Genomic DNA, 25781 nt, shown 5'->3' on the forward strand with positions numbered 1-25781 from the left:
CTTGACCCAAACCTCTGCGCCTAGAAGATGCTATTTTGCCATAGCACAACACCACACAAAGGATTTACTTGAGTCTGTGCCACCCATCACATCCAAACTGGGCTGTGCCATCATTCTTGAGCTTCAGTTTTCCTCTGAGCTGTTCATTTTTCAACTCGTGCAGCTGTCAGCATGGCACAGTGGCCATGGGGCAGGGAGCAGCAGGCAATGGACATAGAACAGTGTGGTCTTCTTCAGAAACCCCCCACCATTGAGGGAAACCCCAGCAGAGCTAGATGTGCCTCCAAAGGTCTTTCAGTTCTTCTTATGTTGCGTGACGCGGACAGGTAATGGGGCAATGGTACAATTAATTGAATTGTATCACCAACTTTGTGTAAAAGGTTCCTTACAGCATTTTAACTCCAACAGAGATATGATCTCTTCACTCTATTCTGAGATACAAGTTCTTCATAATACTTTGTCTAAATGAAACCACAGTCTAATGAAGTATTCACACCAGTAAACATTTCCTTTTTACTGATGTTCTATTCGTCAGCACAGTGGCAGGACAGTGGCTTCTCCTTTAATTTCCTTCATGCAGGTTATGGATCAGCCTTCACCCGTTATTGAACAACTAACACCAGTTGAACAAACACCACATTGCAAAATCAGCCCAGGAGCAAACACAGACCCCAAATGAATACCTTCTAAATGTAAAAACACAAACATTTTCAAAAAAACCTGTTTCATAACAAAGTGCACAAACATGTGACAACAACAGGTGGTTTCCCCTACTTTTGATGAAATTGAAAAAGATCCATTAAAACAAGAAACAGCTGCCAAAACATACAGATCATTTGAGGAAACTGAAATTCAGCACTGAAAATGAAGTGGCATTATTCAGATTACAGCTGGCTGCTGAGCAGTTACCTTAGTTGGAACAAAGAAGCCATCTGCTCAAATCCAGACTTTCTAGTATGATACAAAGTTTAGACTATGGCTCTACCCTAGGACTGGCTCAGGGGCAAGTGAGAGAACACAAAACCATACAGAGGGGATTTTTTTTAAGTCTTCAGTTTTATTTCAGTATAACTTAGTGGCAATTCAGATGTCCATGACATCCTGGCAGCTTGTCTGGGAGCCTACCTGGGATTAATCCTCTTTCTCAGCTCAGGCGCCCTCCTGGCAATGCAGCTGGCCTCCAAATCCCGATAAAATGTCTCATTTCAGAAAGATGTCATAAGGATTTCCTTCATTTGTTGTAAAGGGTTCCATATTCAGAGAGCACAGGTCTGTCATCTTTAACTAGCCAATGCTTTTACTAAATATTCCAGGAAGATGGCCAACTTAAGAATTGACATTCTTACTCCAAACCAACTTCTGCAGATCACTAGCATTAACTTTGAGTGTACAGATGCAGATGTTTTCAGGAGTTTTTTTAGTCTGGTATACCTTACATGCCCAGTCAGTATTTTTTTCCCCCTATGTGAGGGGAAGTAAAGGATTGCATCTCGGGATACAAAGCATAATGTGAGGCCAAAGCAAGAGCTGCAGTTTGAAAAGCAGCAGCGATTTTGCCTTCCATTTGCTCGCAGGCTGCTGGATGTGACCGGGATACAACCATCGCCCTGGCCCTTGTTCAGTGCAGCATCATGCTTGCACTGGTCTAATGCCAATGGAAAGTGCAACCCATGCTCAAGTTCTCCGATGAATTTAGGAATATCAAAGTAGTTCAGTGAGTCAGCTTTCCTTCTTACCGTACAGTGCACCTTCCTCAATAGCAGGAAAGCTATTAAGGACAGTAGGTTAATTGTCTGGATGAACTTCATGCCAGTGTGAGTCACAATTTGCTTGTCTGATGAGGTTAAAAGCCAGTACAAGCAGTCGGTGAGACTGATAATGGCAAGAAATCACTTCTAGCAAGGGAAATAAGCCATATTTTGGTCACACACACAGATGTTTATTTCCATTTCTGATGTTACTCACAGCAGAGGACTTGCAAAATGCATCCCATGTTTCGTTTCCTCTAAACCAGTGGGCATCTCTGATTCTTCACGATTGTACAGGTAGAAATGCCAGTGTGAGCATGCTCCACAGAAGTCACTGTAAAAAGCAATTATTTGGGGGTTGCTAAGAAGCCTAGAAATTCTACTCCGTGTCCTTGAGTGCCACCTACTGTTCTCCTGTCCCTGCACACCTTGGATGCAAACCTGCTTGCAAAGCATTTCTGCCACCGTGCCCAGGCTGCTTCTGACCAAGAACAGATACATTCTTCATTATAGGAGAAGTGTTAGGCTGGAGTTCATCACATTGGAAGCTTTCACTGTGGCAGTTTGAAAGGTGATAGAACAGCACCTTCAGTGGCTTTCTCAGGGAAATAATTTGTTAACGGACACTACTACGTATGCAACAATCCCAAGGAAATCTGTGAACATGTGAGCAAGCACCCATTGTCTTCTAGGAGTTTGATAACCACCAGGTGCCAGCTCAGCATAGTATAGTCATCTGTGCACGTGCAACCTGCCCCAATTAAAAGGCAATGCAACAAAGAATCACTTTCCTTCCCTGAAACAGGAGTGGAACAGAATTCATCCAGCATGTAATCAAGATTCAAATGTTTAATTAAATCATTCTAATAGCAATCTAGAAAAGGGTTGTATTGCTAATCAGTTCTATACTCTATAGGAACAACCTGCTGAACCATGTGCAAACAACCCCTAGACTGCACCCAGAAATGTACAGTTATCCACCAGGATTCTTGTAGTGGTACAACCCAGACTTACCCTTTGGGGGAATTTTGCTGATAGCTTTCTTTTAACTGAACAATAAAATGTAGAAATGAGACAAGCAAACAAGCGCAGCTAAACTAGACCAAGTTACCTAACTGCTTGAGCTCTCCTCAAATCTTGCACAATACATTTCCGCAGCCTTTATCTTACAGTAAAATGTTTCAAAATCTGGAGTGTCTTTCCCTCCACGGTCAACCTTAATTACCTGGCTGTCCTTACCCACTTCTTCCCCCTGTTATCCCATAATACTTAGATGTTTCCCAATTTTGCCAGGCTATATGAAACCTGGAGGCTCCTTTCGCAGGCCTGGAAAAGAATTTTCCACAGCAGGACTAGGTCTGGAAGCTTCATTGGCAGATAAGCCAGACATCATGGTGCCTGCCGGAGAGCCTGTTTCTCTGTCAGCGGCACAGGAGGCTTTCCTAGACAGCCTAGACACCTGCAGGACACAGACGTGCGAGTGGAGAGCCCCTGGTGTGAGCTGTTCCACTTCTATCACGGCAAGAAAGTACAAACCATAAGTGTTCCTGTTTAATTGAACTTCTCCATGGGGAAGCGTGGACAGAATCAGAGTCTGGGGATCTCTCTATATTAAGCCTCGAAGGGGAGAAGGCTTGCAGACTTCAGCTCAGCATGTTGCAGTATTTCTCCCTTTCTCATCTGCAGAGGTCTGCAGGTTAATTCTTGTCTTCACTCCAGGAGCAGACAGCCCTACAGCCGAGAGACTCAACGCCTGGCCCTCCCATAGGGTTTGCTTCATTTAACCTAGCTGGGAACTAACCTCCTATCTGGGTATGACACTCAGAGAAGACTGCCTCATCCCAAGCCCCCTTGCCATGAACAGGACAGGTCACCCTGTCACCAGCAACCCTGGGAAAGCAGGGCTCTGGGAAGGCTGCCTGTGGTGGAAGCTGCACTGTCCCTCTTGAGAACGATGGGGCTTCGGTACCCCCACTCACCTGACGCCCGCCCAGCAGAGCCGATACACCCCCAACGAGCCTAATGCAGCGTGATTTGTAATTAGCCCTTTATTCCAAGCAACGAATTTGTTACTCGGTGTGGCAACCCAACTTGTAAAACCACATAATACAATGTTAAGGATTTGCATTATTGTAAGCATTTTGTACACAATTTGTTACTAATTAAAACTACTCACTACTTACAGTCTACCGTAAAAGGCTTGAAGTTGGAATAAGATTTTCTCTCAGATTATTGTGCTTTCACACTGCAGCATTTACAGCCTATAAAATGCCAGATTATTGTCACAGCGTTGCATGAGGACACCTAAGAGTCAACTCAGCACATCTTTCTTTACAGGTCCAAAGATTTAGAAACACCTCAGACTACGACAACAAACATACCTTTATCCTCACACCCTGGAATTCCAGTGACACCCTTCGGCCGGAAAGAAAACAAACGGACAGCAACATCAATCCTGCCTGACTTTATGTCCCTCTCTGACAAACGATGCAGATACGCACTCTTGAATCCCGAGAAGGTCTGTGCTGGAAACGGCAATGCAGGATGAGGTGATCCCATTTCCTATAACAGTGTTTTGGCATGTGGAACTTATTCAGGATGGGTAACACCAGAAGCAAAGTGAAACTTAATGTATGACCACCATCTGTGTACAGTTGTATTCCGCATTTTTGAGTTTTGCAGAAATAGTAGGCCTATTTTAAGTTCCATTAACATGAAGTAAATGTTTAATTTAATATGGATAAATGAAGTGTGGGCGTACTGGTGTATTAGAAAGAATACTATTACCCAGAAAATTATAGTGGTCTCATGAGGTGGAAAAGGAAACTAAAGAAATTATATTTAGTTAAGGTATACCATTAGGTTTTTTGATAGACTTGTTTTTGCTTTGTAATTAAGTGCAATGTTATTTTATTATCATGGTTATACTATTATTACAGTGTAATCTTGCACTTGATTACAAATCAAAACCAAGGATAACTACGATAATAAAATATGTTAACATAATAATCTAGCAAAAAGTAATAAAATAAGTGTTGTTGTAGATTTAGCAAATGTAGTAATATGGGTGCCATAGTAGAACTAGTTACTCCCAAGATACAGGAGGTACTTCTCCCATTATGGACTAGAAAACTTGGAAAAATCGTTACGGGAAGTAAATAAAGTAAGATGTAAAGGGTATGTTTAAAGGACTTCATCTTAGAAGTTGTTTTTCCTTATGCCTGTCAACATCAACTCGCCATGTTACATCAACCAAATAACCTTGTTCTGTTGTTGCACATCTTGGATGGAGACAGCTACCTGGATTTTAACAGTAAAGTAGACTCGTGACTTTCGGCTTCTGCTGTGTTAAAATGCAATCTCTCGATTCATTTCAGAACATCTGATCTGAAGAAATCAACAAAAGCTTAACTGGCAAATTCAAAATTTTACCCACCAAATTCAAAATTTAAATAGCAGAGTGAGAAGTAGTTAACATTCAGAACAAACATGTAGACATAAAGACAGAGCTCTGTTGCCTCCTAAAAGCAGCCATCTATATTCATAGGTGTCAGACACGCATTTACGGTCTTCTGCGTCCCAGTGGGTGCCAAACAGGTACGGTAAAAGCCTGTCATACCATTTCCATATCTCAATACCACCAAGACCTTTTTCTACAGCTGCTGCCTCTTATTGGGGATGGAAATAGACTTTTATAAAAACAAGCGAAACACAGAATTTACCTCAAATAAACACGTTGCAAAATTATACATCAGAAAGTGGAAACGGATTGGTCAGAGTAACAACTGGTCTGTCCCGATAACTCCAGCACAGCTGGAGAAGAGAACCTGCTGCCAACATGTCAACAGGAATAGAAAACACCCGAAAAATAACAGAGAATCACAGAGCCTTATCGATTATCCTGCCTCGCCCACAAAATCTCATGCCTAGGAGTTGAGAGAGAAACTAGGTATTTCATATTTGTGCATTACTCGTTGAACTTTGTAGTCCTGAACCTTTGTCAGCTAGGAACTGAGACAGAATCGCGAACGAGATTCACTCACTAAACCCACGGCCATTGCTGTGCTTATCAGAATTCCTGCAGGAATAGTAAAGTTTTCCAGCGGGACTTCTTACAACCGGAAAACACAGAGGTGGCTGGAAAAATGGAATACATATTGGAAACTAATGCACAAAATCAATATGTTCATATAAGGCATATTGATAATCACAGTCTAGGCTCCATGACAGGCTCATGCACAAATTCTCAACTCATCAGCACCTTTAATCATAATTTTGGCAGAAAAGCTAGTGAGGATCCATTCTGTTTCTGTTGTAAGTTGTCCATTCAGAAAACCGTATTGCATCAGTGAGGCAGCGTGCAAATTAGTGCAAGGCAGAGAAATTGGCATGTAGCCCCTCTTCGATCAACATAATTTCCATTTAATTACAACGTGAGCAGATGAATCACATCAGAGCCTCTTTCCCAGCGTGTGCTGATAAAACTCAAAGTGTGAACTTAATGCTCTGCTTACCATTAGGTCTCAGGGAAGTAAACTAACCTGTGAGGGTATTTGTGCATATTTTAATGAATATTAGTCAACTCTAGAACCAGAATTTCAAGGGATACATCATGTGAATTTGAGAGAGACATTAATATCATAATTTGATGAGTAGAATTTAGTGATATTCATTCAAAAGACAGATGTGAAAGGAAGTGGAAGAAAAATTTGAGTTAATTCTGAGTTAATTGACCTAATCCTGGAAACATTTATAATTCAAACTAATGTATTACATAGATATATTGTTAGGCAAATATACCAAAGTGCTTTTCAGAAATTTCACCTTGCTTCTCTGTAATTCTTTACATCTTGTATAAAGCAGCTCTCTATGTATGTATTGGCCTGTATAATGACAGTGATTTTTCCATACTTTTGAGCTCAAGGGCTGAGTTGGCCCATCATATGCACCTCTTCTAAAAATGCAGTATTCTGTTCCTTGGGGTCTTGGCACATCACTATCTCTCAGGTTGAGCCCTTAGGAAAGAAATTGCATTATTGTTGTATTAATCACATAAAGAAGATTAAGGTTACCGTATGCTGAAAAGAAATCATACTTATTTTAACAAAATGTTGCCCATAAGACAATACAGTAAAAGCAACAAATATGATAGGATGTACACAAATACACCACACAGCAAAATGCTGACATGAGGTATTTATCTGTATGCAACAACAGAGTTCCCGAGTGAATACAGGGCATAATTTTCAGACGGAACAAGGATGAAAGAGTTTTTCAGATATACGTTAAGTCAAGACAGAGTACAGAAATACAGCTGACCATCCTTGGAGTCCTTATGCTTTTCCCCTTACATTCTCCAATATCTGCAGCTGCAGCCAGCACAGGAAAATGAGCTATATGTTAATCTTTACAACAGACTGCAAGTAGGACCATCCCTAGAATTCATAACTGCTTGTTGGCAAGTGCTGAGAAACACATGCTACTAACTAGTTCCTCATCCCAGTTTCACTCTGCTGGGGTGAGTGAGAAGAGATAGCAAGTTCTCAGCATGAGATAACATGTCCTAGATATTCGGTGTGTGAAAGCTAGATTTAGCTGCAGGCACCTTCTAGAAGGGGAAGTAAGGGCTTTTATGGATAAGAGAAAGCAGTAGTAGTAACTGGTACGAGGTGTTTGGGATGGACAGAACAGATAAAGCCATTAAGATGCATTCCTCTATCACAGCTCAGGCCAGGCTGCTGTGGTCACATCTGTGTCTTAAACTCCAGTCCACACATACAATGCTTCTAAAGGGAGAATATTTTATTTCCCACTTTCCTAAGTCAATTTAAATTTTGGGTAAAGATTAAGAGGACTTGCTATCCTTTCTGCTCTGCTATTCTGTGGGATTTACTGTTCCTCTCTCTCTCTTTTTATTCCCCTTTTTTTTAAAAAAAAAAAAAAAAGATCACACAGTTTACAAAAATCAATAGAAGCAAATGTCAGTTCATAGGCAGCTCGCATGCTCACTGAGCAGATGCTGCTTGAGTACCAGGCTTCATGGTGTGGTTGGAGAGGCGGTGCACATTTTAACTGGGTCTTTCTCCAGATGGCCAACAGATTGTGAGCATGAGGGAGGCCCGAGGTACAGCTGAAGCCAAACTCAGGCAAGTTTTGCAAAGGGGCACCTAGCCTGAGGCTAGCATCCGTATCTGAAATAAAGTCCCTGTAAGAAGCTATCACAGGTAAAATGTACTTACAATAACAGAGACTAAAATGAACTCAGTCTTGGTAAAAAGTCTTCTATTCTGGTTAAATCCATTTTCTTTATTTTTAAATATAAGTTTAAGAACAGGGGATTAAACATACCTAAGGAACACTCTGGGTGGCCGTGTCTCACTTGGCCCAATGCCGGGAGATGGTGCTGCTCTTCCTTTCGGATAAGGCTAAATATGTCTATGGGAAACACATTAGCTGTCTTCATTTTTGTTATCTCAGTGATCTGCCTGGCACCTTTATAAAGCAGTAGTTTTCTCTCTGGAACAGCTTATCATCATAGGGTCTTTTTTTTATACATAACAATTCCACTTTTCTCATTGTCTTGTAACAATTTCTGGTTTGCTACAAAACATGTAAGTTTATATTTCTTTTCAACTAAACTCATAAAAGTTAATTACAATGAGGCAATGCGCTTACAAAGCTACTACCAGATCTAACAGGCTACTATCATAAAAAGTAAAGAAAGATTCATACATTTTAAAGCACATTTCACTGATCTAGAAGCAAATTGGGCATGAGGAGATTGCACTGACAGCATTAAAACGGCTGCTGTATTTAAACTGACATCAGTACTCCTGTAAAACAGAAATGTAACTATACACAATCCAGGTTTTTGAGGCTTTACACTCCTGTGAATATTAAAATCTACTGCATCTTCCAGAAATATTTAGCAAAAGGGTGAAATAAAAAAACTAAATTGATCTAAATCTTTATTTGCATTAAATAACAGCATTTAAATTTGTGCCATTGAAAATCATTCTAATGAGTCACACTTGAACATAAAAGATTTATTTTGGATAGGCAATTCTCAATTATACTGGGCAGGCAAGACATGCCTGCCCCATTTAGTGTTTAAAATATGAGAAATAGCTCCCTGAATGGAAGCAGCATATATGCTGTGGGTAAATTAGAAAACTACAAGGCCATATGTTCAACTAGTGTAAGTAGGAGTTAATCCACTGAAATCATCTAGAGTATTTTAACATTTCCCTTCACCTCTCAGGAACTTTGGAGGAGGACACAGGTGGACTCTACCAGTCTTTTCAGCCGCATTTGTAGAGGCTGCATCCAAGGAAATATCCTCACTGAGATGCTCTGGTGATATTTTACACGGTTAGTGCTTACCTAGGACTGCTTCCAAGGTGTGTTTTAGGGTTAGACCACATCTGAAGCTGAGCTGCAGAGCTGGAAGTGGTGCAAAAAACCTACCTTGACTTAGCAAATGCCTACTAAGGCTTTGTTACAGAAACCTGCTCTCATTACCAATTAACTTATGGCTTTACTTCAGACCACAGCCTTAAATGGTTTAGAGGTGATGTGCCTAACTGACCTAGTGATGACCTCTTGTGCCTTGGTAGAGCTGTGAGAGAGGAAACAGCTCAGTTCACTGAATTTTGCAGGAAAGTTGCAAAGCACATTTACTTCTTACCAAGTGCAAAGGCACAGAGAGGCTCTGCTTTTTTTCACACTACAGAGTTAAGATTTTCTATTTAAAAAATGCTTCTTGCAAGAAAGTTGAGGTTGGCAAATAGATGAATTTTTGAGTTTGTAATAAGGTGCTCAGAGATTTGTCATGGCTTTCTGTTGCTACACTCTGACACATACAGATCCTGGCTTTGGCATCCAAACAACTCACAGACCTGAAAGGAAACAGGCTCTGGAAAATGCAAGATACGACGGCAGTAGCTCAGTGTCTTACCAATGCCTGGTAGCAAACAACAGGACACAGTGAGTCAGTAAGTCCTTTTCACTTCTGTATTCCTGTGGGATCAGAAAACTTTCTGTGGAATCTCTTTGTGATTTCATTTTCCTATTTGGATCACGTTGCTCAGCAAAATATAATTTCTTCCTCTAAGGTGAAATAGCTTCCCCTGCCCTTTTTAAATTTGTATTTTTTAATCAAAACCAACAAAATAAACAACAAAAAAACCCCCTTAACAGTCTCAGCCACTCCAGAAGAGAGGAGTTCATTTCTTTTCCAGCAAGAAACATGGAGCAAAAGAGAAACACCTTAGGGAGAATCAGCCTCACAAAGCCGACAGAAAGGCAATCACAAGAAGCTTTCTATCCCAGACCACAATACGCAAGTGAATGCCCACCGAAACACACTTCAGGGTCAGGCCCTGTGAGGCTGGGAGCACATTTCAGCACTGACCTGAATGTTTCACACTGCGCAGCATGAGGTCATCTTACCTGGACAAATGTCAGCTCATTTCTCTTACCTGTATGTACCATAAAGCTTTAACAGGAGAGTGGCTCATGCTTTGTGTGATGGTGCTGAACCCAACAAACAGCAATACCACGAAGGGAATTGCACTGCAGCAGCAGAAGAGATTTCCTTAGACCTCCAGACGAGAGCAGCAAAACATCTGGGACCCTTCTAGATGAAGGATGCTGCCATAGTCATGCCAAGTGCTACAGTCATGACAAGGCAGGAGGAGTGTAAAGAGGGTTGAAGGAAGAAGAAAACTGCTCTGGCAGAAGCCCTAGCCCCTCTGAACTTGCTGCCAGTGTTCCCACTGATTTTAGCATGGTCAGGATCTCCCCTCTAGTGCATTTTGTAGGAAGCCATTCCCTAGGTCCACCTGTAAGCACAGCAGAAGAATCACATGATGTTACCTACCTGCAGCCTGCTGCCACTGATCAAAGTGAAGGAGGCAGTAATGCTTTTAGAAAATAAAATTTAGGCTGTTCTTTAGCATTTGTCTTTTTCATTTTTCTACATTTAGGAAAAAACACTCTGCTTTGTATTTGAAGCTCAGAAATATAGATTCATGCTTCCATGCAGCATTTTCCAGATTAGCACAACCGATTTTGTTCGGGCCTTCCTGCAAGTGGCAAAAAAGCCTGTCAAACCCACAAGGCAAAACATGAGTCTCTGCAGCATTCCCCTCAATCTGTGAAAATCAGGGTCACAAGCACATTTTCCTGAAAAAGGCCAGGATTAGCTCTCAGCCTGGCAGTGATGTAACGTGCCAAGACTATCGAACAGTGCACGCGTGGCTCACTCACACCTGACACCCACCACTGCCAGGCTGGGATGCCTGCTCTTAAGCGCGTACCCAGGGGCTCCGTGATCCCTTCGACCTCTCTGGAGGGATGTTGCTTAATTAAATCTAACAGAAGCCGATTCAAAGGTTGTGCGACCAATAAATGCTCTAGCAGCCAACACAAAGCAGCCATGCAACCTTCTCCTTGACCAGCCCTCATAATGAAAGCTACCAGAAGCAGAAGCTGATGGAAATCTTTGTGCTGTGCTCATCCGTGCTGGACTGAGCAGCCTGAGCAATGTATACAGCAACATCATCTCTGGCAGATCACAGGCTAAAGGCTCCATTAACCCACAGCATGCAAAGTAGCTGATTGCTTAACAGCAAGAGGTTAGGAGGAGCAAAAAAGCATGTTTATAAACGTGAAATGTTTATTGTTCTCTGGTGTTCTCTCCTAGAGTTGGCATATGGTCAAGACCTTCTTGTCAATGGAAAGGAACACAGGCAGGGTAATAAAAATACCTCTGCCTACACCAAGAAGCAGGCTGAAGCCAGAGCTGGATGATATACAGGCAGCGGAGAGTGAAGAAATAACAAGAAAGACGTAGGTGGCAAGAAATTAAATAGTAACAGTTCTGCCTCTGTATCTGACAGCAGAAATTGGTCTTAAGAGTCCCATAAACTGATACTCCACAATACGGATTATAGGTAAACTCAAATTATTCATAAGGACCTGGCACAATACTGCCGGACCCTACCCACGACAGGTAAGAAAGGTGCCATTCAAACTCCCTCTTAAGGCTGGCATTGATTTACTCTGGTGAAAAGTCCTCTTTGCAACAGCAAACCCTTTGCTACCAGAGCTCAGGAGCACGGGAAGCAAGACTAGAGACCTAAGGCAAGGGGTCCTCTGCAATCCTGAAAAAAAAATTAAAAAAAAAAAAAAAATTTAAAAAAAAAATAAATAAAAAAAAAAGAATTGCTACATGCAAGGGAACCCAAGCGATGCCGAAGTGACAGGCAAGAAGCTTGTGGGGAACAGCTAATATGTGAGCTGGTGCATTCTGGGAGCTCAGGCACAGCTCTCCATTGCTGTCAGAGGACACACTGAGCTCCTTCCTTGGAGGAAGGTGCTTGCTGACCACAGAGATGGGCTTCTGTTTCCCACAGGCTCCGGAGGGCTGCCCAGCTCACACCATATGCCCGCAAACCGCAGACCACAGCTCACAGCTTCATGGTGCTGGAGTGACTTTTGCTCTTCAAGCACACTGAAGGATTTTGAGTTACTCAGCAGTGTTACAGGGTTGGAAACTTGTTTTCATTCAGCATTAGAATAAACGTAAGAACTTTTGAAGATTTTTGCAAGAATAGAGTTATGTTAAAAATACACATTTTCAAGACAGAAGTTCTACTTTATAGCCTGAAATACAGTCCGAAACGCCCTAGTGATTATTATATTACTGGCTAAATTTTAAATTTTTGCACAACAGATCATCATGAAGCTGGCAGAATGGGGACTTGGACACCCACATGCTGCAAAAATACTTCACCAGCAATGAGAATAATTCCATTCCTCTTCCAGCTTCACAGGAGAAGTGCTGTAGACATGGATACATTCCTTCAGAGTTTTCAGTCTTGGCTACACACCATATTTTAATCAAAAATGTAATCAGAGAAAAGCACTCCGAGCAGTTTTGCTTGCCATGACGCACTCCCCCAGAATGTGATGTATCTCCAGAGCAGTGGCCGGACAGAGGCCCTTGCTCCCTGCTTTTCTGCAACGTGAGGCATGAAGTGGTATGTAACACAATGGAGTCCAGGCTCCCACGAGCTATGGCAGAGCAGCTACAGGAGACAGGGAGCTTCACTGAGTAAAGCATTCGCTTCTGGAGCGTGTAATGAAGAATAACAGCATTCATTTTCACAAGGGAAGTGCAGAGCTGTACACCTTGTGGAACGTGACCTTCATGTTCATAACCAAAGATAATGAAGCCTTGCTGAGAGCCCAGGAGGGACATTTGTGCATTCATTATAGCCAGCTATTAACACCCAGTTCACTTGTCGTACCTTGGGTAACAGATGGCAGTGCAGGTAAGATGGATATCAAAATATTGCAGAGGCTGAGTGATAGTTATGGTTGGTTGCACCCATGCATCATTACCCCACAATACTTTCTCTGACTTTGGCCCCCACACATTGCATGCAGCAAAGACCATGGCCTGGGCTGGGGTTCGGTGTGGCTGTGCGCTCTCACACAGGTTGGAGGAAAGACTCAAATCGTCCTGCCAGACAAAGACAGCGGGAATCGCTGACACAAGGAGCTGCCAGCAATCCTTTCTTGTGGGGCACAGAATCTCTAAGAATGCAATTCAGACGATACTTGGGGTGCACTACCAGCAAGCCCTGCCTGCTCCTCTCCCTCCCAATATTCTGAAATGTATTTCTGGCTGTCACATACTGCTTGCTATGATAATGCTGCAAATTTCATAGAATCATGGAATAGTTTGGGTTGGAAGGGACTTTAAAAGGCCATCTAGTCCAACCCCCCTGTGGGGAGCAGGGACATCTACCAGTAGGTCCAGTTGCTCAGAGGCCCATCCAACCTGACCGTCAATGTTTCCAGGGATGGGGCATCTACCACCTCTCAGACCAACCTGTGCCCTCATTTCACCACCCTCATTGTGAAAAATGTCCTCCTTATATCCAGTCTAAATCTGCCCTCTTTAGTTTAAAACCATTACCCCTTGTCCTATCATAATAGGCCCCGCTAAGAAGTCTGTCCCCATCTTTCATATACGCCCCCTTTTAAGTACTGCAAGGTTGCTCTAAGGTCTCCCTGGAGACTTCTCTTCTGCAGGCTGATCAGCCCCAACTCTCTCACCGTTTCCTCACAGCAGAGGGGTTCCAGCCCTCTGATCATTTTTGTGGCTTCCTCTTCCTTTTGTGGCCCCGCTCCAACAGGCCCGTGTCTGTCCTGTGCTGAGGGCTCCAGAGCTGGCCGCAGGACTCCCGCGGGGGGTCTCACCACAGCGGAGCAGAGCAGAGGGGCAGATGTACCAGCTGCTGTTGCTGCACCGAGGCCTGCTAAGGAAGGGACAGATTTGTCCTGAGGGAGAAGAAAGCGATTCCATACAGAAGATTTACAGTGGGTCCCATGGAATTTTTTAAGGAGGAATTTACAACGCAAGACAAGGTTTAACTAAAATCTGAATTTTTATGGGGCCAGTTCCTATTATATTAAAAGCGACAAGCTTTCTAAATCTGTCCATGTAGCTGCAACATACACCAAAAAACCAGCTCAGTTACTGAGAAAGGACATTACCATCTGTCCAAAGAAGTGATGGCAGATCAAATGCTGAACACTGTCATAATTTAATCTACTAGAAGACAGATCCTGCAGACATTAGAAATGATGCAAAACTACTTTCCAGAGGAGCTAAGTGCAAGAGCACTTCTTGCTCTACCCAACTTCAGGTTGCGACACTGTTCTGAAGTCAAATCCAACTTGAAGTAATGCTTTAACATAATTAAAATAAACCTTCTAATTGACATCCGTCTTTCTGCAGGCAGCAGAGACTTCACCGATTTGCTTTCTTGAATTTATGCAATTTTTTTATTGACTGTTCCCTTGCTTGCAATACTTGAAACCAAAATCCATGCATTGTCTCAAAGGGAGAAGCTCAGCAGAAAGAAAGCCAAAATATAAGCTTGACCAGGAAATTTTTCACTGTCTCCATCCTAGACCAGAACCTCATTAGTGCTGTCTATGTGTCCTGTTTTACATAACATGGCAGCAGCTCACCATGGAAGAGGTGGAGATGATCCTTCTTCCAGTTTTATGGGCCGCTCATTTTTGATCTTTCGCTTACTCAACCTGATGAGGACTAAAACTTGCAGAGGGCTTAAAAAGAAGTGTATGAAGAAGTCACTTCAGTCAAAGGAATGTTCCCAGATAATAGGAACAATCATTTACTGCTGACATGCTATTTCATTGAAAATAAAAACATGTTTAAGCCCTGTGTCTCTGTATCACGGGGTAGCTGTGTCCACATAACCAACTTCTGTCACCTAACTGCATCCCTGGTTTGACACCAGTTGTGCTTCCTTTACATTTCTGGTCCACTCAATGTTCTTAATTCTCTTTGGATTGTTGCATGCTCTCTTGGGAGAGGAAGACAACAAAAGACCAAATACCTCAACACAGCTTCACCAAGGGCCAAGCCTTTTTTTTTTTTTTAAAAAAAAAACACCAACAATTTTTTTTATTTTGCATAGCTACTACAAGACTGCAACATGCCTTCCAGAAAAATGTCCATCATTTTTTCTGTGAAATTAATGAAGAAAATGAAAGACAGTAAGAAAGATAAGGCATTCGTGCTAATTTCATATAAAGAATTTATCTCAATGGAGTATGTCGCACTAGAGTCATACACAACCTCCCTGTGGAGAAAGTCCTGAGGGATGGAGCTGCTCCTTGCATGAACAAGTGGAATGTCATCAGTTAGACATAAAAAAGGTCCAAATGACTGTACCCAGCTCATACTGGTGACATTCTGCAAATATCAAGTTTGATTTCTCATCTCTCATAACAAAAGAATACAAAAACCTTGAGATTTTTAGGCAAGACATCAATAAAAAGACATCAAAATAATGAGAAAGAATAACAAAAGGCTAGAATAAGTTAAATTCCTGTGACAATCTTTATAAACAATTCTGCCTTAAAAAGAGTAGCAAGAAGATGACTCTGAAGTACTGTTGAGCACTATGGTCTTTATTTCAAAGTGCTTTGCACTGCTCAGATGATGACACTTTCCCCAATAGTCTGGCTTCCAGTCTTTATTGTGCAAAGTCCAACATTAAAAATTTAACCAAAAAATAAAACAAACAAGATAAAAAACCAAAACAAAGGTATGGATAATCTCAGATGAGATCAGAAATGAAATTAAGGAGAAATTTATGGGTATGGAGCAAAGCCAGCTTTCAATATAACAATTAAAAGCTAAAGGCTCCTACTCAAAGTGTTTTGGAAGAGGTTGATGCTAATACAAATGATCAAATTTAATCACTGCTGAGAGAGGGCATGTAGCATCACTCCCTCCACTTGCCAGGTATCATCACTCTCTCCAGTCCTGAGCTGCTGTGCTGATTTCAGCTCTTCAGCCTTTGACTCTCACTTGGTCAGAGGCCATCAGGTTTCCACCAACGCAAGCTAAATCTATGTAGGGTACTAATGTGATTTCTAAACATGATCAAGCAGCTGTCATCACAGGGAGCAATATTCTCAGGGGCTCTGGAAAATCCTGCAAGTTAATGTTTAGCTGCCTCAAAATATTTTACAACCAGGGTCCCGTATTCAACAGGATACAGAGAATATCCAAGAGGCTATGTAGTATTCCCTCCCCCCCCCCCCCCTCCAAGCACAATTCAAACCTTAGGTAGCAGAAGAGAAGCTTTCACATGGATTTAGGGCACAGCCTACAGAGCTTTCTTTCCCAACAGCAACACAGATATGTCACAACTTAATTCTGTTTTTCACATTAGGTAAACAGGCACTTGTTCGTATGGAGAAAATTCAGTAGCAGGATACTCAATACCTGAATTCGCTTTCTATGTATTTATTAAACTGGAAAAAGGGTGAATAATGAGGTAGCGTGTTTTTAGATTTCACAGAATTATTTAGGTTAGCTGAGGTTACAAGAAAGCTGTGGGGACTTGAAGAGAGAATAAATGCTGCTGGATGAGCACATGGCGCAGCAGCCAATGGATTTTACTGATGGCAAAATATAACAAACTAATACATGCTTGTTGGATATAAATTTCATTGCACACATCCCAGGTACAAGGTGTCACCGAAGAGCAAAAAACCACCCATCTCCAAGTTTATGACACAGTAGATAGTGCAAGCAGCCTAGGTGTTTCCATACATTCACATGCCAGCAGAAGAATAAATTGTTGTGGTTACTCAGTACAAAGAGAAATGTCATGCATTCAAAATCAACATGCATGAAAAATAATTTCTGAAAATAATGCAACTGCCACCTGGAACTTGGTGTAGTCAAGGTGCAACTAAGACATGACTTGGCAGGTTTTTAAAGTGACTGACCATTTCTAGATACCTAAATATCATGTCACAGAGTGCTAAACAAAACCTTGAGACACCCAGATAATGGGCGATGTAATGCTCATAATACAGGGCACAAGTCAAACACCTGTCAGTATAGCCTAGGAAGAAATGCCCTCTTGAGAAGGCTTTTCTGTAACAGTCTGGCACAAGAAAATTCATTGCTTTGCTCAGGCCCCTGTCAGAGACAAAACACCAGTCTAGCTGGACCTTAAGTCCAATTTGGTCTAGCAGTTGTACTCCAGACTCATTCTCCGGGGTTTTCCATTCATTAAAACCTTAGTCTATATTTCAGATAACAGCAACCATTTATATTTTGCTATTTCCTTTCTTATTTTCATTGCGGCCAGTGGTAGGCTTAGGGTCCCTGTAACCTTTTACAAAGATGTTTTTTTGTTTTTTGCCTTTTTTTTTTCCCCAGAGATTTTAAATAGTTCCCACTCTCTTTTCATTGTTGTATGTTCTGAAGGGAAGTGCATCTCACCAGCACCTCCTCCCATGCCTGCAGCTGTCCCCACAGCTCCTTGGCCATCTTTAGAGCACCCTTGCACACGGCAGAGCAGATCCTGCTCTCTGAGCATCACCTGCACAAGATGTCAGGGTGAGTATTCAGAACAGCAGCATTTGCCTCTGGGGGTCAGAGTACCAAAGGCCTATCCGCATCCCTAAAAATAATTTCCTCACAAACACACCTGAACTGCTGCCAAAATACAATTTTCTCAGGGCAGAGGTGGGTGTGCAAAGCTCTGGGAGGCTCCACTGGTGCTGGGTCACACAGTGGCTAGGCTGGCAGCCCACAGCTTTCACCCTCACCCAGGGTTTTGCTGCAGGCGTTTTGCCTTGTCTTCGCTGCTCTTATGCCAGTCTCTGGCTTTGCTTTCTCTTCTCTTTTGGCTGCTCTCCGAGGATCCTGGTTATAATCCATAACAAGCTCATTTTCCCTCTGCTCCTTCCCACCATCCCAGCTCACTGATCAGAGACAACAAACACGTGGGAACCGGTACTGCTCCATACTGGCTCCTTTTGAATGAAGGTGTACTTCTGGCATCATTTGTAAGGGCACTATTTTAACAAGGTGAGATTTCATCTTTTTCCTGACAGTAATCATGTTAATGCTTAATATAAATGATATAAATATTTAAAGCATCACTACAGTATTGAGAGAAGCAATTAGTAAGTATCTGCACAGCCCTAGGAGGACCCAAATGCTGAAACTGATAAATATTCATGTTAAAAGAGCTCTCGAGATTCCACTGTGCCGGAGATGCTGCCAGTGCTCTCTGGGGAGGAAGCCTTGGTGATACTGTGCTTGTTTTCACTCCTTTTCTCGACATGGTGTTTCTGCTCTCCACTGACATGATGCCAGCCTTGGCTCCACACACCACTCTGCCCATGCACCAGGATGGGAAGGCTCCCAAATCCTAGAACATCTAAAAATTTCAGCTGATCCTGTCACTAGCAGAGCTGAGCATGGAGCAGCAGTTACTACCGGCAGTAACACAAGTAGTTAAACCAACTTGGAGAGGAAAGGGACCCACTTGGTCCTCCCCAAGGCATGCAAATGCATATCCAGCAGCCCAGATCCAGTGGGATGATGCTGCCCTGGCATAGGGAGGCACCTGGGGTAACGTGGCACACGGGGGGAAAAAGCAGTGCGGTGGGTGACAGGTCATGGACAAGATGTCCACTGCCAGTTCATGGATCCTGGGTGTACTATTTCTCCAGACCATTGATGGATTTTAAACACAACTTGTTGCATTAAATAATGCAGGGTGATCTCATCAGTTCGCTATGTCAGTCATAAGCCAGTGACTAGATTAGATAACAACCAGGTAAAAACTAAGCCAGGAGTTAGTTAGAAGGGGAAGACTGTTAATTAATCCAGGTAGACTGACACTGACCCACACTTCTTATTTCATCTTTTTCTTCTTTTTGTGTTTTTTTTTTGTTGTTGTTGTTGTTTGTTTTTGGTTTTTTTTGAGAAGGAAGAGCCAAAACAGCAGCTGTATTTAACTCCTTGTATCCTTCCCACACAGCATGTAGGTGCAGGTGCCTGTAGCTGGTTGGCAGCAGCAAAAACTAACCTGTACCTTGAGAGTCATTACTAGAAATCAGCAAGGAACTAATTAAACTTTATAAAATTATTAAAAAAAAAATATGACAGAGCAGACGACCCCAGCTGTTGAAGGAGCACGTTGCTCCTTGCTGCAGCTTCAGAAAATACGTAGCATCATCAAGGCGTGCAGCATGCCCTGGCACTGCTGAGGAGATCTGCATTACAAACATCCCAGGCACCCTCCCTCTGTCCTTTTGGCTATTGACTGCACCCAGGAACTTAGCAGGCAACACCTTGTCCTTGCCTTGCCTGATCAGGTCTCTCTGCAAAATGTTCACTGCTGATAGCAAGTGCCACCCTAGAAAGGCAAAGCAGAGCCAGGCAAAACGAGCCTGCAGAACAGGCCGTTTGACTGACAGCTCTTTCTACTCCCCCCCTTCCCTCTCAGGGGGAATAAACAGCGAAGTCTGCCACAAGTGCTCAGCACATCTCTGTCACTACATAATAACGATGATAATTATCAATAATAACAATAATCTGGATGTAAAGATGCTCCAGCAGTTGGGACTAATGGATGCTGAATCTAATACCAGCCTCCCTGGAAGCTGCCAGCATTATAGTGTGTTTTGAAACTCCAAGAGAAGAGAGAAGCCTGGACACCTGGAGTCGCAGATGAGCATGCTGGCCCCTTGTCAGCCACACTCTGGCAACTTGTTAGCAGCTGTGAACCCGTTTCATCAGAAGGGAGAAAGTTTAATACCGTCAGTAATTTCCACTCAGATCAGCTGATGAGATTCTCTTGCATTCCTTCACTAGTGCTAGTAGACAAAGCGCAGCCCTCTCTTGCTTGCCTATAAACACTAGACATGATGCAAACCCACCACTGCTTGTCCCTAAAATGCTCTGAGGTGAGGAGACAGTCTCCATGCATTATCAGAAGCACTATTCTGTGCTGAATACCTGATGCCCTATCACACCAGGATTTTTAAATTAATCAGAAGTTTCTGAAGTTTAATCAGATTAAACATGGTGTTAATTTCTCATTTACTCTCCCCGGTACATGCTTATTAATTAGCATACTAATTTGCTTAGTTCTTTAGGAACTGCATGCCATGGAAAACATTCTAAGTTGTCAAATGCAACTCTTCGATTAGTCCAAGACATTTAAGGACTAATTGATAAACATATCAGAGAACTGACTAACTGGTGAGAAATCCAGCATGATACATCCTGCCACCCCTTCCTTTGTAATAACATTCTTGAATTAACTGACAACTTGATTTTTCCTTCTTTTAATTAAGAAAGGAAAACCACTGAAAACCAGAAGTCTTTGTGGAGGGTGTCTATTTAATGTTCTGGTTATGCTTGAAGTGAAATCTACTTAATCTACCTCATTAGCTGAAAAGTAAGGAAATGAACGTACTTTACAAACTAGAATTTATCATCGGGGCTGAGAGTGCTGATGTGGAAACTTCAAAGCAACTTCATCACCCTTCTACCTATTGTAAGTATTTCTTAAGGTTCATTTCTGATGAAATAAATTAAAAGTCACTTCTACAAATCTGGAAGAGATGTGCTGCATACATTTCTCCGTACAGCATATGGCAGCTTTTGACACTGCCCAGTGTCGTAATATGTAGACTATCTAGAACACGCAGGGTAAAATATTCAGAGTAACAATGACTGAACACTCACAATTACGTCTCCAAGCAGTAACGCTCTCGCTGATTGGTCCATGGCCATGAACCCCAGCTACTCTCAGAGGAATTCTGCTGATGTGTGAATATTTGTCCCCTTAATCACTGGTACTGGTTTGTGTGCTACAACATCAAACAGAACATAAAACCTACTAAAGTACCTCTATATGTCTGGATTTCCTGACCTCTAGCTCTTAGAAAACAAGATTAAGTCCACTGTCCTACTGGCCACTGTGGCATCCAGAGTGCTTGCAGGCTGCTGCAAGAAGAACCATTTTTCCAAAAACTACAGCTCAAAGGAAACTAAACCAAGAAACTCCATGTTACACAAGAGGCCAGATTTTGTCCTCAAAACCTGTGTGTGCAATGGTGCAGAGATGTTACTTATGACACCAGATAAAACAGACTCAGGAATAAGTGATGGATCTCCAGCTGCTGTCTCATGTTGCCGTAAGAACTGGTCCACCAAGCTGAGTATAATATACAAGATACCTGCCTCACCTCCCTGCCAAAGCTAAAAATAGGCACAGGACTGAAAAGCTTGATGACTCTAGCACATGTGAAGCTGAGGAAGACACAGCTGTATTTGATCCAAGATATAGGTAGCAAGAAGTGACAGGTTTAACCTGCTTTTCCTCTGTGCTCTTGTATGCATGTTTTATTTACTTGAACCATCAAATGCTGAGGTTGATGTGCCCTGTTAGTATTATATCGTAAATGATTTTTTTTCTAGATGCCCAGAAAAAGACATTCACATGTTATGGTGGATTTAAAGAGGAGCAATAACCTTGACACAAACTCAATATTTCAGCTTTGGTCTTTTCAGACATACCCAGTCAGTCCATGCCCTTCAGCTTCTGGGTATCAAACCAAGTATTTATTTTCAGTGCTGAATACCTGAGCAAGTAATCACTTGGGAGAGGGGACAGACTTTCTCTACTCCCTCTGGAAGCCCTTTCCCCTTGCTGCTGGAGTGGCACAGCCCTGGCTGCTTACTTCCACAACCAGTATCTTAAATAATATAGAAGAGTATTTCATAGGGGTCCCATTCAAACCAGTCCACAAGTTCCTCTGTGGCTCCATTTTTCTCAAGTGGAGCTTTTCCTCTGCCCCTCACAAAGCCTGAAGGCAACAAGCCTGCTTTGGTCCAGCCCAGCAAGGGCTACTGAGCTGGCCCAAGGGAGGAGTACCAGTACCCAGCACGGCTCCAGCGGCCTCCTGGCTCCCCCGAAACAACAGCAGCTATTCTCATTTCTCACAGTAATTCCATAAATTTTCCATGCCTGTTATGAAATTATAACTTTTGCAAAAAAAAAAAAAAAAAAAAAAAAAAAATCCATTTAGTGCTGTTTGCCTGTGGAGAAGCGTTTGGGCCGTCAACAGCTAATACTGGTGCTCTCGTAGAAAAGAAGAATAATTACAATTCCTCTTCAGATCAATGATATTTACTTGCCTCTAAATATGCAGCATGGTTTACACCTTTAAATGACCTTAAGTAATCATTTTCTAAGCAGAACCAAAAATCCATTTCCATTAGTTTCCAAAGACTCAGAAAGTATGTATGTAGGAAGATCACTTCCATAAATTCACCTTTTTAGAGTCACTGAGTAACCCAGAATTTATGCAAGTGCAGGTCAATCAAATCATTCAGTATTTATATGCTACCTTTCAAGCTCCAGGGAACCAGAGTAAAATGTTAAAAATAAAATACACATGTTGTAATACACAGAAGATTTAGAGATAGAACTATTCTGACAGCCCAGAATAAAAAGCTTTATGCATAAGATCTCAATGGTTAGGTCTGTACCTAAATCACATATTGATTTAACTCACTGTAGACAAGTTATATAAGCTATGGAGTTATGTATGCTTGATCAATGTGTTTTAGAAATTAATCTCTGTCTGACTTCATCATTTAGGCAAGGGAAAAAGTCACATAAATATCCCTATATTTTACTTTATAGGACAGTAAACCAATTTCTAATCAAATCTGTAAGTAAACAGCATTATTTGTTTCCAAGAAATATCAATACTAGAATACTTTTCAAAGAAAGTCTGAAAACAGACTTCAAAAATGATTTAGCATTGTCTATTAAACACACACACATTATATTGATACGTGAGTACACAAACATGATGATCAGAGATTCAGAGGCGAACGCATTGCTCCTTTCTAATATCCAGGAACGCAGAGTACTAGCAGCATACTGAGAAAAATCAGATTCAGAGTCCCAGACAGACGAGAAAGTTGGATGTGTTTGACATTTTACTCATTTGAAGTGCTAACAGTGATTCTACACACGAGTGCGGTCATGCTACACGTGAGCAATGTCCCACTTCAGCACAAACACCGCAACCCTAATATGTTAGAGGAGCAACAGATGATTACACCTATAAATGCAGATCTCAAAGTGTTTTAAAACAGAGGGTATTTCCTCAGGTTAGAGATAGGGAAACAGACACAGAAAGCCAGAAAACCAAAATGACCCCCTGAAAGGCACAAGGCAAGCTCAAGTATAAATGCCAAGAGTGAAGTCTTTTATTTGAATGCTAAATCTACCAATGCAAACCTCTTTTCTTAACCACATTATTGCTCAAATCCCACTGATATCGGTGGGAGCTCAAGGACTGATTCTGACCTGGCTTAGAGCGGGGTCAGTCACAAACACACTCCTCAGCTTTTCGCTAAGCTCTTGTGTCCTAGATAGTTTTGGGGCAGTCCAATTAAAAGCTGTCTCTGGATGGCCTCAACAACAACAAAAAAAACCATGCCAACACCATTCATGGGTCATTCCCAGTAGCATGGAAACAAGCTCTACTCCCAGCAGAGCATCGCCGTCACCCAGCAAGAGCGTGAACCTCAGCACAGACCCATGGCCAAGTCCACAATGATATTGCCCAAGCTACCAACACATAAATAATTGGGCAGATCACTGCTGTCTTGGCGGATTCCCTATGAAAGCATATAGTCAAAGAAGGAGGGAAGCTACTTACCGTACAGGACTGTAATGAGTGACACGGGCATGACCAGGATACCCACCAGCATGTCTGCCACCGCCAAGGACATCAGGAAGAAGTTAGTGGCATTCTGCAACTTCTTCTCCAAGGACACAGCCATAATTACCAATATGTTCCCCCCAATAGTCAGCAGGATGACAACCAAGATCAGGAGGGCTGGCCAGTTCTTCTCCCTCACAGACATCCGAGAGACTTCGCCCTTCTCAGAGGCATTAAGAGGATCAGATGTAGGCAAACTCTGATTCAGAGTCAAATTGCTGCTTAAGGACCAAGCCATCAGACCACCATGCAAACTAAAATCCAGCGTAACGGACACTGTTGTTAAGCTGAGTAATATTCCAGTGCTACTTAAAGTGCTCATCGTCCAGGACTGGTTTTTCTGTCTCTTAACTGTGCCTCAGAGACGATCCCTTTTCCAAATTGTGGGTCCAAGGTAGATGCCGAACTTCACAAAACCTGAGCCAGAAAATCATTTGATCTTCCATAGTGAAATAAACCTCAGAGAAGCTAGCGTGGAGCATTTCTAGTTTCCTTGGGTGTGGTGGAAGATGACCACTGACCAGCAACGTCAAGGGAAAGGAGACGTTGCAATCTCCAGCTGGTTTCCAGGCCCACCATCCTGAAAAGGAAAGAAAAACTATATTCTTCACTGAAATCACAGTATACACAACAGCTTCTTTATCCCCATGCAAATGACATTCTTATTCTCTCCCTTCCTGCTGGCTAGGATGTTCTCCAGACTGCAAGTAATTTATCTTACGGGTACAGACTATGCCTACAATTACGGGGGTGAGAGGGAGAGAATCACATCAGTGTGCTCTGGCTGGTTAAAAGCTGATTATCACTAATTAAATGTTTTGTGAAACCTGTAAAAGCAAGTCTGAAGAGCAAAATATGTTTCAATTGATAGCCACTTCACAGATACTCTGCCACTGTGTAAAATCGTCATTGCACGAAATTCAACCAATCCAGATCGCACAGCCAAAGCAACAGTGTAAACCATCACCTTAAATGGATGCGTCTGGATATTTTGCACATTCTGAGATAAAGCTTTGCTGTGCTGTAAAAACCCTTAGATGTTAATAATTAACTCTCCTGTAACAGAGAATACTGTAGTTTGGTTTTTATTGGGAAATAAAAGGCGGATAAGACACAAAATATATTAGGTAACGTTATACGATGCTATGCTGCCAATCTTTCCAATCAAACAGATAACAAATAGTTAAGGGAAGGGACAAACTTTCATAAAAGCTGAGCAGTTATTTCTGCTCTTCTTCATCTGTTTTTGTGCCACTGTGCTTCCGTGCTGATCACCAGTAAGCCCAGTCCCACCTGTAGCTGTCCAGGGCTACTGCCCAGCATGTGCAAGTATCAGCACCCTCATCACACACACAGTCAGTAGGGTAGATTTCCTCAGAGTATCTCACATGATTTATGCTTCATCACAGAAGCTGACAGAGAGAGCAAGTCAGAGGACGTCCCCTGACTGCCCATGTAATACAGGCCAGAAAGCATCATGCTGCTGCCTCTGAAGGAGTCCATTAGCTTTATGCATTGACCTAATTCAGCAGATTAAACATACCTACATGCCTACACCCACTGAGGCTAGGAGCATGTACTCCCTGGCTAAATCACATCCTCAGGAACTCAATCATTTTGACTGCCAATCCTGTACAACTGATGAAAACACCAGCTTTGCTTTTCATTTCCATTGGATTCGAGTCAGGATCCTAACACCCATGAACAGCATAGGACTAAAAGCACAGAAGGAGAGCAGTTAGTAGAACAACAATACAACCCCACACACCATGTGGAAGTTGACCAGTATGTAGAATAAAATCAATAGCATGCAGCTTATGTTGAGTATATTCTCAACTTTTTGTGTAGTCCACA

At 42.2% G+C, this 25781-nt stretch overlaps 1 protein-coding gene across 2 annotated transcripts in view; it reads right to left on the reverse strand.

The window, feature by feature from the left end:
• Positions 1-24347, reverse strand: part of HTR2C (5-hydroxytryptamine receptor 2C) — a 47022-nt gene extending 22675 nt beyond the window's left edge. For both annotated transcript variants that reach the window (XM_009941476.2, XM_009941475.2), the window contains exon 1: positions 23865-24347. In XM_009941476.2, coding sequence (XP_009939778.1) covers positions 23865-24249 — 385 coding nt within the window. In that variant the 5' untranslated portion in view covers positions 24250-24347. The remainder of the gene's footprint in view (positions 1-23864) is intronic.
• Between the last annotated feature and the right edge of the window lie 1434 nt (positions 24348-25781).

This window comes from Opisthocomus hoazin, chromosome 14 (assembly GCF_030867145.1).
Source record: "Opisthocomus hoazin isolate bOpiHoa1 chromosome 14, bOpiHoa1.hap1, whole genome shotgun sequence".
NCBI classification, from domain to species: domain Eukaryota; kingdom Metazoa; phylum Chordata; class Aves; order Opisthocomiformes; family Opisthocomidae; genus Opisthocomus; species Opisthocomus hoazin.